Source organism: Gambusia affinis, linkage group LG16, assembly GCF_019740435.1.
Source record: "Gambusia affinis linkage group LG16, SWU_Gaff_1.0, whole genome shotgun sequence".
Lineage (NCBI taxonomy): Eukaryota > Metazoa > Chordata > Actinopteri > Cyprinodontiformes > Poeciliidae > Gambusia > Gambusia affinis.
This window is the reverse complement of record NC_057883.1, coordinates 22,474,581-22,491,829: the sequence shown is the minus strand read 5'-3', so window position 1 is coordinate 22,491,829 and position 17,249 is coordinate 22,474,581. Positions and strand designations below refer to the sequence as shown.

At 38.2% G+C, this 17,249-nt stretch overlaps 2 protein-coding genes across 2 annotated transcripts in view; one reads left to right on the top strand and one right to left on the bottom strand.

Annotated features, from left to right (window-relative positions):
- The first annotated feature begins 6,292 nt into the window (after window positions 1-6,292).
- LOC122845696 (TMF-regulated nuclear protein 1-like) lies at window positions 6,293-12,211 on the top strand. Its single transcript, XM_044142055.1, has one exon. It carries the CDS (start codon window positions 7,602-7,604, stop codon window positions 8,283-8,285), a length of 684 nt encoding a protein of 227 aa, XP_043997990.1. The 5' UTR covers window positions 6,293-7,601; the 3' UTR covers window positions 8,286-12,211.
- asap3 (ArfGAP with SH3 domain, ankyrin repeat and PH domain 3) overlaps window positions 11,597-17,249 on the bottom strand; it is a 36,137-nt gene continuing 30,484 nt past the window's right edge. The window contains exon 26 of the mRNA XM_044142054.1: window positions 11,597-17,191. Coding sequence (XP_043997989.1) covers window positions 17,117-17,191 — 75 coding nt within the window. The 3' untranslated portion in view covers window positions 11,597-17,116. The remainder of the gene's footprint in view (window positions 17,192-17,249) is intronic.

The following is a 17,249-nucleotide window of genomic DNA, read 5'->3' as shown; positions in this document are numbered from 1 at the left end:
CTGACTTGGTTCTTTTGTAATTTTCTTTACATCCAATTATTTTTTCCACATAGAAAAAAAAAGCGTAAAGTTTCTTTTAATGAATATGTAGTGTTTCTGTCTTGAATGACAGACCTCTGCACCCTCGCGGTATTTAGTTTGTTTTTGTTTTGTAGCCTGAAATTCACAATTTTCTGGTTGTAATGTGAAAAACTTAAGGTAAAAAAAAATTATTGGATTAAACTAAAAGAATTCTGATACAACTATAGCAAGATATATTCCAAATCTTTAGATATGATTCCATGTTTATATTTTAGGGCGGCGGTTTTCAAAGTGTGAGGCGCGCCTCCCCTGGGGGGCGCCAGAGCACTTTAGGGAGGAAAGGAAAAAATAAACCGGAAAAGCTATCTGTTTGCTGTCACTGTGATGTGAGAGTTTTGATCAACTCTGTTGATCAACTGTGGATTTAGGAAAGTTGGTACTGTGGCGCGTAGAGCGGGATCAGTGGAAATGTTTCCCCCCTTAGAGGATGTTTTGGCCAGTGACGTCAGTAACGTTACTGACGTCGGACCACTTTTTTCAGTAACGAGTAATCTAACACGTTGCTATTTCAAATCCAGTAGTCAGACTACAGTTACTTATCAAAATAATTTTTTACTATTATCTTCTTTTGTTATTTAAATTTCTCTTGTCGAGTGACCGACGTCTCTATGCTAAAAATGTAAAAAATGTAGGGAGAATCGCGTTTTGTTGGTTGAAAAACTGGAACTATTTTGAGTTTCTGTCGCCAAGTCCGATTGCTTTGGGCTTCATTTTTTTAAAGTAGATTTAATGAGCGGCGGGTTGCGCCTTTTTGGGCTCGTTTTTGAACGTGAAGTTGCTCATTTGGGCTTGGAAATAAGCAGAGACTCATAATAAATCCCAGAATTTGTCCGTCATTAAGGTAGTTTTACTCCGTCTCTCCCTGTTCATCATTTCCAGGATGATCCGTCCCGCTGTGTCTTTGTTAATGTCAAGTTAATGTATTACCTCTGAATGACATCGAGCTTCGCGTTGCGCTCCAGAAAACTGCAAACATCGAGACCAATATGAACAGCGCAATAAACGTGAAAACAGCCACGAATAAACGTGTCCGTAGTTGGCAATAGTTATAATGGCAAGTTAGCACCGTTATAATTATTAATATTACGGTAAGTGTCGCAGCCATCGGAGCTGTGGAGCTGCAGGAGGAGCTCTGTGCTGCGACATCAAACTCAGGGGCGTAACGCAGAATCTGGAGGCTGGGGGGAGGGGGGCTTTAAATCCTTCTTAGAGTTTTCCAGACAACAGTGGACCACACAAATTACTTGGTTCTTTTAATTTTTTGTACAATCTCCTCTTCAGTTCAACCTTATCAGTGGAGACACATTGTTGATGTTACCATTATAAAATAACTTACAATTAAGTATTGGCAAAGCTCAATGTGATTTTCACAGGAGGCAGAGCGTTGTTGTTAGCAGCTGCTGAAAAAAAAAATTATTGGATTAAACTAAAAGAATTCTGATACAACTATAGCAAGATATATTCCAAATTAAGCTCCTTGAAGGGGGGCTCACCCTTTCATACTTTGAAAACCCCTGTTTTAGGGCCTCTTTAATTTTTTAGGAGCCAAAATGAAGAACCATGTCTTTCCACTTATGACCACCAGAGGGAGACAGAGGGCAGTGCTTGAATTTTGAAAATCCAGGCCTATGAAGTTTAACGCATTTCCTGATGAACAGAGAGCTTTCACAAACTGGAAACTACTGCGTTGATTAACTCTGTTATATTTAGTTTATTGAAACAGTGGCTCAGTGGGAAGAGAAGTCATTTTGCAATCCAAAAGCTTTAGGTTTGTTTCCAGTTTCCTCCTGCCATATGTCGATGTGCCCCTTGGCAAGGCACTTAACCCCAATTTGCTTTTTGCTATGTGTTTTATCATTTATTAAGCTTACTAATGAGTTTTTAGGATTCTCTCACGGTTGTTGCAACAGGATTTAGAGTAGAATTGTGTAAAATCATGGTGTTCTTGCACAATGGAAGCAGCTTGTAATAATAATGTGAAGGGATGTTTTCAGCATGTTTTCATTGTATTTTAGCTTTCATCAGAATGTAGCTGCTCAATCTTATTCTTTCTCCTCCAGCCTAAACAGTAGCATATATTTCTACCTGCTGTTACCAGTCTCTGTATGCACAGCAGCAGTTCCTTATATAACTGACATCTGAGTAACTGCTGCTCATATTGCGGGGGCACCTATAGAGCCTTCTGAAATCATTTGTGCTGAGCAGATGTACGTCAACATTTCATGAAATAAATGCCTGTGTCTGTCCTCAGACAGCAATGCTCACTTTATATGCCTCCGCTGGGCGCTGCTCTCTGTGCACTGACGTCATTGTGCCAGTAACTCACTGCAAGGAATGACTTCCAGCTCTTTTACGCTCCCACTCACACGCGTGCATTCAGGCTGACTGACTCAGCCTGCTGCAGCAGCAGGAACAGAAAACTGATATTGATTACAGGGCAGTGGAAAAAGAACACCATTGTTTGTCTGCCATCTCAGGAAGAATAGGAAAGTGGTGCATTTTATTTTTAATTTTTTTGCTTATCTTGTCTCCTTTGTTTAGCATTAGTCTGTTTTTCTCAGGTTCTGTAACAGTGGAAGTGGGTGGATTCCAGAGAGGATGCTTGTCTGATAAGCTGTTGAAGGAATATTTTGGAGAATATTATTGCTGTTTAATGACGTCTCACCAGTTGAAACATTTTTCTCTTGCTGATGTAAGCTAAGACTCCAACATGCTGTACATAAAGCTGAATATTTATGCTCAATATCCCACTGCAGCACACAGTTATTTGGTAACTTATTAGGTTTATAGTCTTGGCAATTGTTACCCATAATTCATTCTTACTTGCACAAACAACACCACTGTGTAGCTAAACCTCAATTGGTATTACTGGAAGCAAATTGCTTTTTTGTCTCTGGAGTACCCAAAGTAGATTCCTGTCATATATAACAAGTTACATGTTTTACACAGCATGACAACTAAACTGCCTGAACATATTTCAGTAACAATGCAGTTTAAAGTTCTTTACATGATGCAATCCTAACACACTCAACAAACAAAAAACATCATAATACAGTGGCAAAATAAAAATAAGTAAGGAAAAAAATAAAACTAATGATGTTCTAGTTATTGTTAACCAAAAGCTGATCTAAACAGTCTTAGTTAAAGGAACTCATTTTTTAAACCATTTTTGAAGTTTCTTCGAGATTAGAGGAGGATAAAAACTGAATGCTGCTTCTCCATTTTCTCCTGAGAATCTGGAAGATTGATACAAAAAAAGATCCTTAATGTATTTTGGAGCTAAGTCGTTCAGTGATTTATAAACCAACAGAAATATTTTAAAGTCTATTTTTGAGCTCCAGGCAGCCAGTGGAAGGACGTCAAACTGGGTTGATGGGCTGTCATGTCTGGGACATCTGTCTTTTAATCCTGAAAATGTTCTTCAGGTGGTAGAAGGCCAACTTTGTTAATTCAGAAACCAAGTACAATTTACCATCCACTTTGCAATTTCCAATAAAATACAATTGTTTACAGTTGCAATGTAACAAAATAGGAATACTATAGGCACTGTATCTATTGAGTTAATAAAAAAAGTTGATCTGGTATCTATATTCCTGCTATGCTTCTTCTTATCCTCTTCCCTGAAGGCTTCTTACTTATTTATCAAACTGGATTATGTAACGGTCTCACTACATGACTGCTAAGTACTCTGCTGCACATTTCTGATGTTTCAGATGGACAACAGAGAAGAAAAAAACCGTGCCAGCCAGAAATAATGCAAAGGCACTTTAATGTCATCATCCTCCACACGTGCATGCTCAAAATACAAACACATGACAGATTAAAGTAATCTAGAACAGAGAGTTTGGTTTGAGGAGTGGAGGCTTTCATGTCAGTTTTAGTTGGGAAGGGATAAATGGGAGATTTGTGAGATGGAATGGAGATAATTGTATTTTTAGAAAGATTTGGCACATGAGAGTAATTGCACTTTATCATGGAAAATGTACCATGTAATTGTTTTTCCTGAAGCTTTGAGGGATTTGCAGGAAAACTGATTCTTAACACAGATTTTTGACATGGTAGAAGTTGATGAGTATATAGCAAACAGATCAGTTTCATTACGAATCGAAAACATTTTTCTGTAGGATGAGTTTTATCACACATTTAAAGAAAGGAGGACATTTTGAATCTGAAAAAGTAATAAACAATGTGATCAGCTATGAGCTTTATTACTTCAGCTTTATTGTCATGTAATATGAAAAAAACAAAAAAAAAACAAAGCAGAAGAAGAAATGTTAATTCTTTTACAAGAGAAAATTTGATGGTTGTGTGAGTAGGAAATAAAAATTTTACAGTAAAATCTAAGCAGGTCTAAGGTCTACTCTTGAAAAAGGTTTGCTGCTCTCCAGGGAGTTTAAATTTATGCCCTGAAAGATGAAGTCAGTGCCCAATGACTTTTACTGGTGGACTACTGTATTTCTTATTTGTTTATTTATTTGTCTTTTTAAGCAGGCAGTGTTCAAAAAATACGTATTTGTGCATGTCTATGTATTTCATTAAAAGTTAAAGAAATCTGGGCGTGTTGTGGTGGCGTAGGGGACAGTGCGACCCACATATGGAGGCCTTGAGTCCTCGACGCGGCCGTCACGGGTTCGATTCCCGGACCTGACGACATTTGACGCATGTCTTCCCCCTTTCCTGTCAGCCTTCTGTCATATAAGGGACACTAGAGCCCACAAAACAAAACAAAACAAAACAAAACAAAACAAAACAAAAACCCTGGAGGGAAAGAAAAAAGTTAAAGAAATATTTTATGACACCTGAAGCTTTTAAGAAAAGTGCAGCTTATACATGTGTTCACATTTTTTTTCTTTTCAAAGTTATTTGGTGCAGCTTGTGTTCAGGTGTGCTCAGTAGTTTGGAAATTACGTTAGTCAACCTGAACTATCACAACAGCTCTGTTTGTCTAGTGGTTGAAAAAAATGTATTATCACCAAATCCAGCGATCTCAATCCAGTTTCCAGGGAAGGAGTCGTCATGAGGTCTTGTTCAGCCAATCAAAAGCAGACTTTGGAAACCTTCAGGCTTTGTCACACTAAACAAACATTTTTATGACTGGAGTTACTTTGACATTCAAGGCTTCAGGTATCTTTCTACTGAATAGAGTGCAGGATGTAAAGCATTTATCTATGTTTAAAGATATAATACATTATAGATTATTTTAAAAGCTTTCCTATATTTAGAAATTAGCAAAATAGGATCATTCATATTAGATGTACTTTGCTATGCTGACTTCCATCTAGGCTTGACATCCAGAGAGAAGAATACTTCAAGGTCACAAAACATTTTTGTTCTGAAGGTTCAAAATGCCTTCGATGGATAATAAAAGGTTCTGCAGTTAAATCTGAAAGGTTCTGCTGGGAAAGCAGTTCCTGTAGTCAGATCTGGGTTTGTGTTCATAAAACCTTTCCATTAATTTAGTAACTCCTGGGTGGTGCACAGCCACCTTGGCCTAAAATAAAAACATTTGTAAAATTGATTTCCTGCATTTCTGCATTACTGTATGTGTATTCTTCCATTTTATTTCTTCTTTCTTGATTTTCCTGCCATCTGTACTTCCAGATGCTCACAGTCCATCCTCCCCTCTTTCTTTGCCTCATTTATTTTTTGCAATTTTCTGCAACGCTCCTTCTTCACTCTGGAGATTAGTAAAGCTAAAAGCAAGAAGAGAGCAGCCGTAGCACTGACTAGTGCAGCGCTGATCCTGAGATAAAAGCAAAGAGCTGAGTCCATAAAGACACATGCACACCCACCTCTGACCTGCTGAAAGCTTCATCTGTTTCCCGTCACCATGAAAGAAGACATTTATTGAAAACACTCGTGGTTTAAAACACAGCGGCGTTTCCCCTCTCTTATCAGTCTTTTGTGTATTTTAGTGAACTTGAGTTTTTGTCTTACTTAATTCATCATCTGTGTCCGACAGCCAAATCAGTCAATATGTCTAGACTGAAGGTAAGGTTAGCTTTCAGAGCCTATGGCAGAAAATTGAAAAATGAATTTAGTGAAGATGATGTAACGAGCTAGACCCTGATCTGAGCTGCTCAAGTTCACATGCAGACACTTTGATGTAGATTATCCTGATGTTATATAAAGCAACAGATCAAACAAGCACTCTGCAGCATATTTAAGTGAACATGGTGCAATACTGTTAAAAAATTAACATAGATGGGGTTTTAGTCATTTTATTTCAGCTGCTTTTTCACATGTAAAAAATTGTATAACACAAAACTTCAGTAACAAAAATTGGTGCACAGGTTTGAATTTTGTTAATTGTCTCCAATCCAGACAGGAACAACATGAAACCTAAATGCACAAAAAATTGCTGCTCATCATAAATCATAAGAGCTAAAGGAATATAAATGTGGAGGAAAAAAAATATCCTTTTATTTGTCAAATAAACAAAAATGTTTCTCTTCTCAATAAGCAGCAAACCATTATCAGCATTACAGAAACATTCTTATAACTCCAGATCAGCTTTATGCATTTTTCCACAGACAAATTATCTTTGCTGATGAGCTTTGAGGTCTCCTAATCCACAAATCTCCTAATCCACAAATTCTGTCAGATTCAAAAAGATTGATATTACTTCCCATTAGAGGAAAAACATTGGTCAAATTAAAATATTACTTCAAATCTAAATCTGCCAGAGATATAAATTGTTTTGACGTTAAGTTCACATACAAACATCTGGATTGGTATACATCAGGAATTTGCAGAGAACATACTTTTGGTGGCCAGCAAAAAACATCTAACATAATTCTGACTGAATGTGTGACCATCCTTCTTGACAGAAACGGTAGATATTAGTTAATTTTCTGGCATCAACTGGCTTTTAAAAATAATCCACAAATTTTGAATTGGGCTGAGGTCAGTAGCAATCAGATTCTTCTCTTGTTTAGATTTGTTTGAGATGATTTTTCATAATCTTTTAGTGAAAGAAAGACTGCTTTTGTTGAGCGAGAGAGTATGATGGAGTTGTGGCAATGAGCAGTAATGCTGTGTAGTCAACTGATTAAGGGAGAGATAAAGTGGAGCATCACCCCTCCCTCCTGCTCTTGGCAGCTGATGTCAAGACTGTGTTGCTATGGGCAACGGTCCGGGCAAGAAAGAGGAAAATGGAGACACCACCTGGTGTGCAGGATGGCAACAGAGAGGCTGAGAGAACAGAAGGGAAGAAACATCATGTCAGAAGGACACTGAAGTCAGATTCTGAAAGCGGAGCTCAGGATGATGACGAGGGAGAGTCAGACGGAGGACACTCAGCCTGCCAGCATCAGCAGCCGGGAGGAAGGCTGGCCAATCACCAACTGACATGCTCAGAAATTCAGGAGCCAATGAAATGCCAGCAGGCGCCCTCCACAGCACAACAACTCGGACGCAGAAGCTGCACAATCTGAGCTCGGATGTCTTATTAATGAATGGAGCGCTTCCTGGGCTGCATCGCTGCACGTCTCTGCTGCTCTTTCACCTGAAACGGGAGGATGGAGAGGAAAATCAGCAAAGATGGAGGGAAAAACGGTACTAAGGCTGTGAGAGGACGGAGAACAAACCCAGAGAGCCCCGATGAAGGCTCCGCTGAGGACGTGGCAGCAGCTTTTAAAGGGACGGACTCCAATCCTGATCTCCACCTGCCGGACTCATCGTCCCCATCACCGTCCTCCTCCTCCCCTCTTCCTCAGCCCGCCATGCCTCCTTCCGTTTCTGCCTCTGCTCTCCTGGCTCTGGCGTCTCCAGCAACCAGGCGGTCCATCTCCATGGGAGACTTTCGGAGGGTAACGGGGGCTCTCCTGGCCGGTTCCGATCCCCCGTCCACTTCTGCCACGGCCCCCTCCTCCAAACTGGTCACCCCCAGCTCCAGTATGGAGTTCGAGGCGGCCCGGCGGCGCCTGCTGGAGGTGGAGGAGCGGCAGCGGGTCATCAGGGAGATGGAGCGGCGGCTGGAGGAGCTCAGGGAGATGTTCGTGCGCTCCGAGCAGCAGGTGGTGGTTCACGGGGAGCTGGTGTCGCGGATAACCGGTGCGGCCCAGCAGGGTGAGCTGTACGTGGCGGAGAACACCCAGCGGGTGAAGAAAGGCTTGAAGTTCAAGAAGCATCGACCTGCCATCGTGTTTTCCTCCATGCTCGGACTGCGCACGTGCCTCCCCTGGCCTGTGAAGCTCAAATAGGACGTCAGATACATACATTTCACCCATAACATTAGAAATGTGCTTTACATTAAATAGTGAGGGGTGGAGCTCCATCCCTTAGCTCTCAGTGACACGGCTGCTCTCCAGTTACAACCTTACTGCTCTTGAATCCTGAGGCTGGTCCTTCAGGGGTTAGAGTGCCTAAATATCACAGAGGCCAGTAAGGAGCTTCCGGTTTAGCAGATTTCTGGGGAAAAGCTCCCTGGCTAGCTGGCAGCAGCGCATTGTGTACAGGATGTTGTTGTGTCCTAGTTGTTCTCACAGATTATTTGCCGCTTGCAGTAATTGTTAGCGCTTGCTTTTGAGAGATTCATGTCAAATTCATGATGCACAGATGAGTCAGGGGGATGTGGGAGGTGAGCTTCACTCTGCTCTCTTATCAGGAGGTTCTGCTGCACTTTAACTTCTGCAGCAGTGAGGAGGCTTATGTAAGCTTATTGAAGAAGGGGCAACACAACAGTGTAGATCACTGAACTATCTGCCTCTGCAGCTCATTAAGGGCGAAGTGAAGGACAGGAAGGTAAGATGAGACGTTTGCTGCACTGTTACATAAAACCTATGCAGACAGATGCAGAAATAGAAAATGTAATTGTGGGAAATGACTGAAAAAATGTGCCTTGGCCTCTCTGAGACAGCCCATCCCACTGTCATAGCAGCATTAAGAAAAGACAGATAATAGGGGGAAAAATCATGCTGGGACACTTCCACCTGTGGCCTCTTTTTATTCTGTCACCTAGCAACCATTTATCCTTCCATCCTAAATCCTCTTCCACAAAAAATGCAGAATGTATCCAACTGAGAGCTCTGATTACATTACTGTGGCAGGGATTTAGTAAAACAAATGATAAACATCAAGATGTATTATTATTATTATTATTATTATTATTATTATTATTATTATTATTATTATTATTATTATTATTATTATTATTATTACTGCTTCTGATGACGGGGTTAAATTTGAGTTACTCACACATGCATCAGCTTGTAAATCTTAGCTATGCTATCTCTGCTGTCTTAATGAAGAACAAGACGATGTTATGAGCTACAGGTTTGCTTCTTAGAACGCAAATGTAACTTTAAGTGCACAAAGACCTCATTCATATGGAATTGTAGTGGTAATTGACCAATTTATTCAAGTGTTTATTTACATCATGTTGCAGCATTATCTATTAAGCACAACACATTTGTCCCATAATATATTTTTTATTTCTATGTATGTTTTTGTGTTTGGATTAATAGTGATTGACCTTTTGCATTGTGCTTCTCTCCTTTGATCTGCACAGGTATTACTTACATCAGGGATGTCTCGTTTGGGCATTAACAGGTTATGGTAGTGATCCACACTCAGTTTAGATTCACTGTTTGTTCTTCAGGGTAAAATGTCCTGACAACCCTTTTTTCTACAGCAACACAACCCCTGATGGTGCTTTGTTACGAAGAACCAGCAGCCAGACTGCACAACAGGGAGACACAAGCTTTGATTGTATCATCACTTTCACTAAATGATTCATACCGTTTGTGATTTTTCCTTTTTTTTTTTTTTTTTTTTTTTGCTTGCTTGCACAGATTTAATGGATGTATTAGAAGCATCCACTGTATGTACTTTTATAGAGGTAAGAATAACAGAGGAAGACACTAATGGGAGACCAGGCTGCCTGTGTTTGAAAAAATGCATTTATAAGAAAACTATGATGCATTTAAAGGATGTGAAGACTCACTACATGAGGCTGGTTCACTTCAGTTTGAGCTTTATTTGGGTCATTGCTAATTTTGACTTGAAGGGCTTAAAAATGAAGTTTGTCCGTGTTGCTTGGAAACACTTAAAGGAGCACTCTATCAAATAGTTTGTCAAACAGTTTATTCACATTGTGGATCTGAGACTTTTTCAGAACAACATTAAAAGATACAAGTATTTCCATACTGACTGACATTTTAAAACAATGACACAGCAGAATTTTGTACTTATTTTAGTTGGTTATGTGTTTTATGACGACAAAAACAGATACTGCATCCCAGCCAACATGTGCATGTCTGCCTCATATGGGTTTTACTTTAGTTAGATCGACCTTTTAAATACAATTTTATTGGCAATCCTGTTGGATACGCTATGCATGCTGTCGCTTAGTCCAAAATGAATATAAAGAAAATCAATTATCCAGGTCTCACATGGGTCCTACTTTTCCCCCCAGAATTGTCTTATCTAAACCTATTTCAGCATTTCTCTGTAACCTGTGAGAAATCTTATCTGGCAACCCAGATCCCATTCAAATACTTACTGGGATGTTTGGCTGAAAATGTTTTTCACTGTTAGTTGCAGTGATGAACATTTTGACACATTGTTAGAGAGGATCTTCAATTCATGATAGAATACATGAAATGGAAAGAAGTACATAGTTGTTCTCATTGAACACGACGTTTAGATTATCCTTTTGTTTTTCCAAATTGTAACTAGAAAACGGTTATTTTGGGACTGGAACCATCCACCGATCTGTGTGTTGACTTCAGAGGTAAACGAGTAGCCTGGCTGTCCTCTTTAGTTTAAACCGGGAAGTTACTCATATTCTCCACTGCACTTCACTTTTCTATGTGAAGCAAAGACTACATTAGAGAGAATTTAAAATTTACCAGTGTTACTTGTGGTTTTAGCCTGAGAACTGTTGAGGAATAGCTGGAGTGCCTCTTCATTCAAAGAAACTTGGTCAAACCAAAGGTTTCTCTTGACCTGATAGCCACGACGTCTTTCTCCTTGAATGTTGATTAACGCCATTTAGCTAAGCACTGTACATGCCCAAAGTAAAAAAAAAAAAAAGATGCTTTCTGGTTTTGTGCACATCTATACCAAACATTATTGTAGAAAGATTTTATTTAATAAAGAAGTCTGAAACATGTATTTATGCTCCTGTATATATAGAGCTACCTGTACATACCGTTAGCCTGATTTGCTGTTAGAGATATTTCTGTTTTGGTGTTTACAGAAAGGATGGTACTGACACAAACAACCGGACAACATTTACATATGGGCCCCATATGGGTAGAAATTGAGTGAAGAATGGGTCAAAGATGGGGTTGTATCTAGGTTACACACTGACTTCATTTTAATGTTTTGCTGCAGAAGAATATTGGAACCTATGTGGATTTTCTTTATGAGACCCAGTTAGTCCCACATGAGGTTCCTGAATTTTGTGGCCTCTGTGGGTTGGTTCCAAGTGGGTTCAGACTCACAACTCAGTCTAAGCAATCTTTCTATGGGGCCCACATATGCATGTTGACTGGGAACCATTTTTCTTACCTGAGTGGCTAAATAACTCAGCCATTCTCTGCTGTGGAACTGCACTTTTTATTTTCTGAATGGAAAGAAAACAAAACAAAACACATTATCCAAAGATCTCTGGGCCCACTTGCAGAATGAATGTAATGTTGATTGTTGGGTGTTTCTGTATTTTTTTCTGAACACTGGAAATGGAAATATTAGCATAATATTTCCATTTTGAACCTGTGGCTAGCATTTACTTTGATAAATTTGGAAACTGTTACCACAGCTCTATCTCATTTAGCCCTTTACTTCACAACACTGACTAGCCACAGGCTCAAAACCACCTTTATGATGTTTAACACTGGAACGTTTGAATAATTCATGTTTACTTATACCAGTTATTTGTTGCTTTACAATTTGTATGATATTCTTATGGTATGTTTAAAAGCTATAGTTTTTTTCCTCAGTTATTATTGACCAAGTGAGTACAATTAGAGCTTCACACTTCAGCATCATCTGTTTTTGATGAAAAAAGCTTTATGATAAAACGTTAATTCATGTTCTGCTTTGGGTTCCTGCTTTGTTTAGTTTGCAACTATACATTTCTGCACAACACTAGACAATTATTAAAAGACTCCTCTCAAGCTCATCTTTCGAAAGATTATTTGTTGGCAAATTGATACAATTTATTAATAAATTAACTAAATGACTTGAATGTGGGGGGAAAACAAAACCTTGTTTCAGATCTATATGTTTGGAGTAGGCAAACACAAAGGGTTAAATTTCACATGGATTGAGAAAGAAAAAGTCTCAGGACTATTTGGGTCACCTTGCAGCGTTTCATAGCAGCTTGCAGGGCATGGTCAGCAGAAAAAAGCTCTTTGACGTAACAAGATGCTGCACGCCAGAAGGAGCAAGCTGTAAAAGCTGCATCAGCCACAAAGATTTAGCAGGCCTTAAATTGTAATGTTGGCCCATTAAATCCCTTTCTCAGCTGATTGTTTGGTAAAAGGGGGGTTTGATAAAACAGCAATGGGATGCAAATGGAAGAATTAATGGAAATATTACCCACTTCTGAAAGCTCTTCATTGGAAGCGAGGGTTTATGAAGTTACATTAAGATGATTATGTCAGTTTTCATAAGAAGCATTAGCATTTACATGGAATTTACAGTAGAAACCAAAGATGTTTACACACATTTTATGAAAACACAAACATCAAAATAAACTTTTAATGCTTTAGATCAGTTAGAATTACCTAAATACTGTTTTATGCATTCATATGTTCTAACAATTGCATGCAAATCTAAATATTATGGAAATATCCAGCCATCACACTGTCTAGGAACCAGATGAAATGAACAGATTTGGGTTAGAAATCTCTGAACCAACCTGAGAACAAGAGCAAAAACCTTGAGAAAAAGCTGCTACTGGAAAAGTGCAACTTTCAAAGTCATGTTCCAAGTTAGGCTGAATGGCCACTCAGGAAGGAAGAGGTCGTTACGCTGAAGGCAAGAAAAAATAGGGATAAAGCTCTTAGACTTTGGATACATCACTTGTGGTCCAATGAAAAATGAAATGAGAATTAAGAAAATTTAAGTGTTTACTCTTAATTCCTCACCTCTGGGTAATTTTTCCTTACCCAAAGGTGATGTCTAAAAGTCAGAGTGAAAACAGTGAAGTATGTGAAAATCCTCAAAATACCTAGCAGGCGACAAATGGGATTTCCAAATGAATGATAATCCTAAGGATTCCACCAAATTAGATTACAAAGAGGCTTGTGTGAGTATAAGACCTGATAAATTTACAGCAGTTCTGCTGGGAGGAAATAAGGCCAGAAATTCAGAAAAAAATCTTATAATGCAAAATAGTGAAACCTTTAAAGGTGAGTGCTGTTTGTGTATATGATATGCACCAATGCATGGCACACGCAGGCCTGATGGGGAGAGAAGCTTATCTATGCTGACAGAACAGATCAGGCTGCAACCTGATGGTTTCCTGTGCCGGCTGCTTATGTAAGTGACAGGTTGGAATTTCATCATTCTGACTTTCGCCTCAGAGCAAAGTAACATCCAGATGGGTTTAAAACGAGGCTACAGGACCGACTGCCAAAAGAGAGGTCTGAGGAGATTTTCCTCAGAGATGCATCTGTCAGAGTAGAGACAATAAAAATGCACAAATTCAGCTAAAAAATGCTTCTAGATTTTAAACAGACATGTAGTTAAACATTTCACAATTATGGCAAATTATTTAAAATTCTAAATTTATATTACAACTTTATTCTCATATGATTTTATTCTTGTAACATGGCTATTCTCAAAATGACTTTTATTCTTGTAATCTTATGAATTCATTATCATAATACTGACTGTCAAAATAGGCCAATTTTCATCTGATTACAACTTTATATTCTTTATTTTGACTTTATTCTTGTGCTTTATTCCCATACTTTTATGACTTTCTCATAGGAAGATTATATTGTAATATTATGATTTCTTCTTGTAATTTTACTTTTTCGTTTTATTTTTTCTTAGTATGTAAAATCTGGAAACTGTTGTCAGAAAATCTTCTGAAGCCAACAACATGGGCTCAACTCCAGAGCACTAAAAGACAAAAATGTGTCACCACCAGTTGGGATTGTAAGTAGAATAAATATTCATGGTGTAAAAACTAATACAGAACTTAAAATTAATAATAATTAACACTGGGAAAATTTGAACTTTGCATGAATGTAGCAGAAAAACATGCTGAATAAATCAATATGCCCACACTTAATGAATAATGTAACCAACGTTTTTAGTTTTAGTATCTGCAGTGTAAATAGAAACAAAGATGTCACTTCATTTACAGCAAAGCGCTTCATTAAACATGTTTAATGCATATGTTACAAACTAAAGCAAGCTCATTTCTTGTTTACACGTCACACAATCCCCACTGAGCGTGACAATCTGCTGCAGTCATCTGCTCCCTCACACTTCCATGTTTCTCTGCCTAATAACCAACACAGTAACCGGACAATGTGAACAGAAATAGCAGTTTTCTAAATGCTTTTACCCCCTTACTGCGTGTCTGTTTAAGTTAAAAAATGTCCCTTTTACACCAGTCAGGTGGATAACCAAAGCAAATTTCGCACAATAACATGTGATATTAAGTTAAAAAACAAAAAGTAACACTGTCCCTTAAAATTCATATCACTTGGGAAAACAAGTAACATATGACAATTATTCAGGATATATACAGTGCATGTTGAAAGTGTGCTCAACCAAGACCAATATAAATAACTTTCAAACGTTTTCCACCTTTAATCTGACATATTTTATATAGAAATCACCCTACAAACAAACCTGGTTGCATAAGTATACACACCTTTTCATTCAGCTTAAAGTGAATTTTAATCAGTGAATATAATCAGCTATAATTAATCTAATTAGATGGAAATACAATTTAACTGTTCCAAAGGGATTTTCCTCAACATTTAGTGAAAGCCATTATTGACAGAGTGGATCTCACTTTTAAGAAATAAAAAGGTATCATTCAGGAGAAGGGTACAAAACAATTTACTATGTCACATGTGAAATAGAAAACTTGTTGAAGTTTAGAAACAGTTTTTCTATTAAAAACCGCTTTTTTTATTAAACAGTAGATTAAAAACAATTAACATTTTATATTTTTTTTGGTTGTAGTACAAAGTTTTTAAGACAAGAAACATTAAATTTACAAAGTGTAGAGTTTTTACAGAAGAATTTTCTTCTAAAGGTCTTTCAAAAGCTTTGAAGCAGAAGATTTTATGATCTTATGAAAACAAAGCTCAACTTCTGAGTCAAACTCAAAGCCTCACCAAAACACAGTGGTGGCAGCATCATCCTCTGGGGATAGATTTACTTCAGATGAAACTTTTTGTCAAGAGGGATAAAAACCACAACAAACATTCAACTGTCTAAAACTGAGGATGATTATTTTATAACATCACATTCAGTCCAAACATCTAAATTAGAGGCAAGAATGGCAGAAGAATATTTACATTCCTGAAGTAACCTGTTGAATTAGATTAGACAAAATCATGCGACTTCATGATAGAACAAAAAATCTAAATATCTTCAAATACTATGACTGGAAATACTTAATGTTATTCTGAGAGTAATTTTAAAGCTGCTATGAACATAAATTAACATTTTTGATAGAAAACAGATGCTTACTGCTCTTCATACGCATGCTCAACCTGTCTGACGCCTGAAACTCACTAGTATCAAGTTAAGAGTCCAAACTTCATTATGTTTGTTTAATAAGAAACCAATCTGTAAGATCCATCATGCAAATAACAAATTTCTTAAATTTTTATTGGCTTAATCCCACAAACATATCATGTCCATTCCAGTGGACGAGGGGTCTGAAGAAGTTAAGGATGTATACACTTATGCAATTACTTTACTGCAGTTTGTAATATAATCTCCTACTAATAAATGTATTTTCCAGCTGAACTGTACAAAATATTGCTCACATTAAAGGTGGAAAAACTTTGCGATTCCTCTTATTTGCATATTTTATATAACCAGAACTTTTTATTGCGAACTATAAGTTTGTTAAGTGTTAAGTTTGACCAAATATGTACAAAAAATGGAGTAAAAGAAATGCATATCATTTACTCACAAATATCCTTTCACCCAAAAAGCTTCCTGAATCCTGGAAGCTGATCCGTGTGTAAGCATGCATGTGTGGAATAAAAAATATGGCCTTGAACAAATTACTGTGCTGAGGTGCAGTTATTAGCAAGTCCACTTTAAGTGCCATTTCCTGGACAGAGGGACTTCTTGTATATATTTTTCCCTCCAACACGCTGCTGTTATTCCAGGTTCTCCGGGGACTGATGCCTGGAGGCAGTGGGAAACAGGATCCTGGCCTCCGTCTGCAGCCAGCCTGGGCCTGGAGTCGCCGCGGCTCAACCAAAGTTTCAGATCTCTTACTGGGCTATGCAGACATATCGACGTTTTACTGGAGACAGACTGGCAGGCACGATGCGGACCAGTCTGTGGCAGATGCTGGGCGGGTCTGAACCTCATGTGACTCATTAACCTGGGATTTAAAATCCTTGTCGTTTTCCGTTCAGAGGGAAATAAAGCAGCTAACTCTGAGTTCAGCGGCTAGCTAATTAAACATTTACAGCTCTCCCAACTCTTCAGAGGATTCCTCTGAAACTTAAAGTGCCTTCAAGAGGTTTTTGTCCTGCAGGGAAATTTTGCCTGTATGCACAAGTCTTATATGAATACAGGCAGCTTATATATCTGCAGCCTAAATGTTTGATTAATATTTAAAAGAACATTAAAGCAATTATCAGTCATTGCTTTATCTTTGCACCTGCAAGTTTAAGACAACAAATAAAAGTTTCCAGTTTCTTTGTTGCTTTCTGAGATGAGTAATAATTCCCTAAAAAAGACAATTTAGTCGTGCAGATATCCTTTGGTCAGTAGATCCTGTTGTGAAAATATTCCCAGATTACTTGGATCCATGAATAGAACAGTATTTCCTTTCCCACATGTGGTGATGAAGTCCAAACTAGCATCATTCTGTTACTTTGTGTACATAGTTGACAGGAAAGGTTCCACTTCTTGAAGGGTCACCATCAATGTGGCCGACCTGTCAGGAAATGAGAAATGCAATGTTTAAGTCTCTCACACTGCATTTAATAACTCAA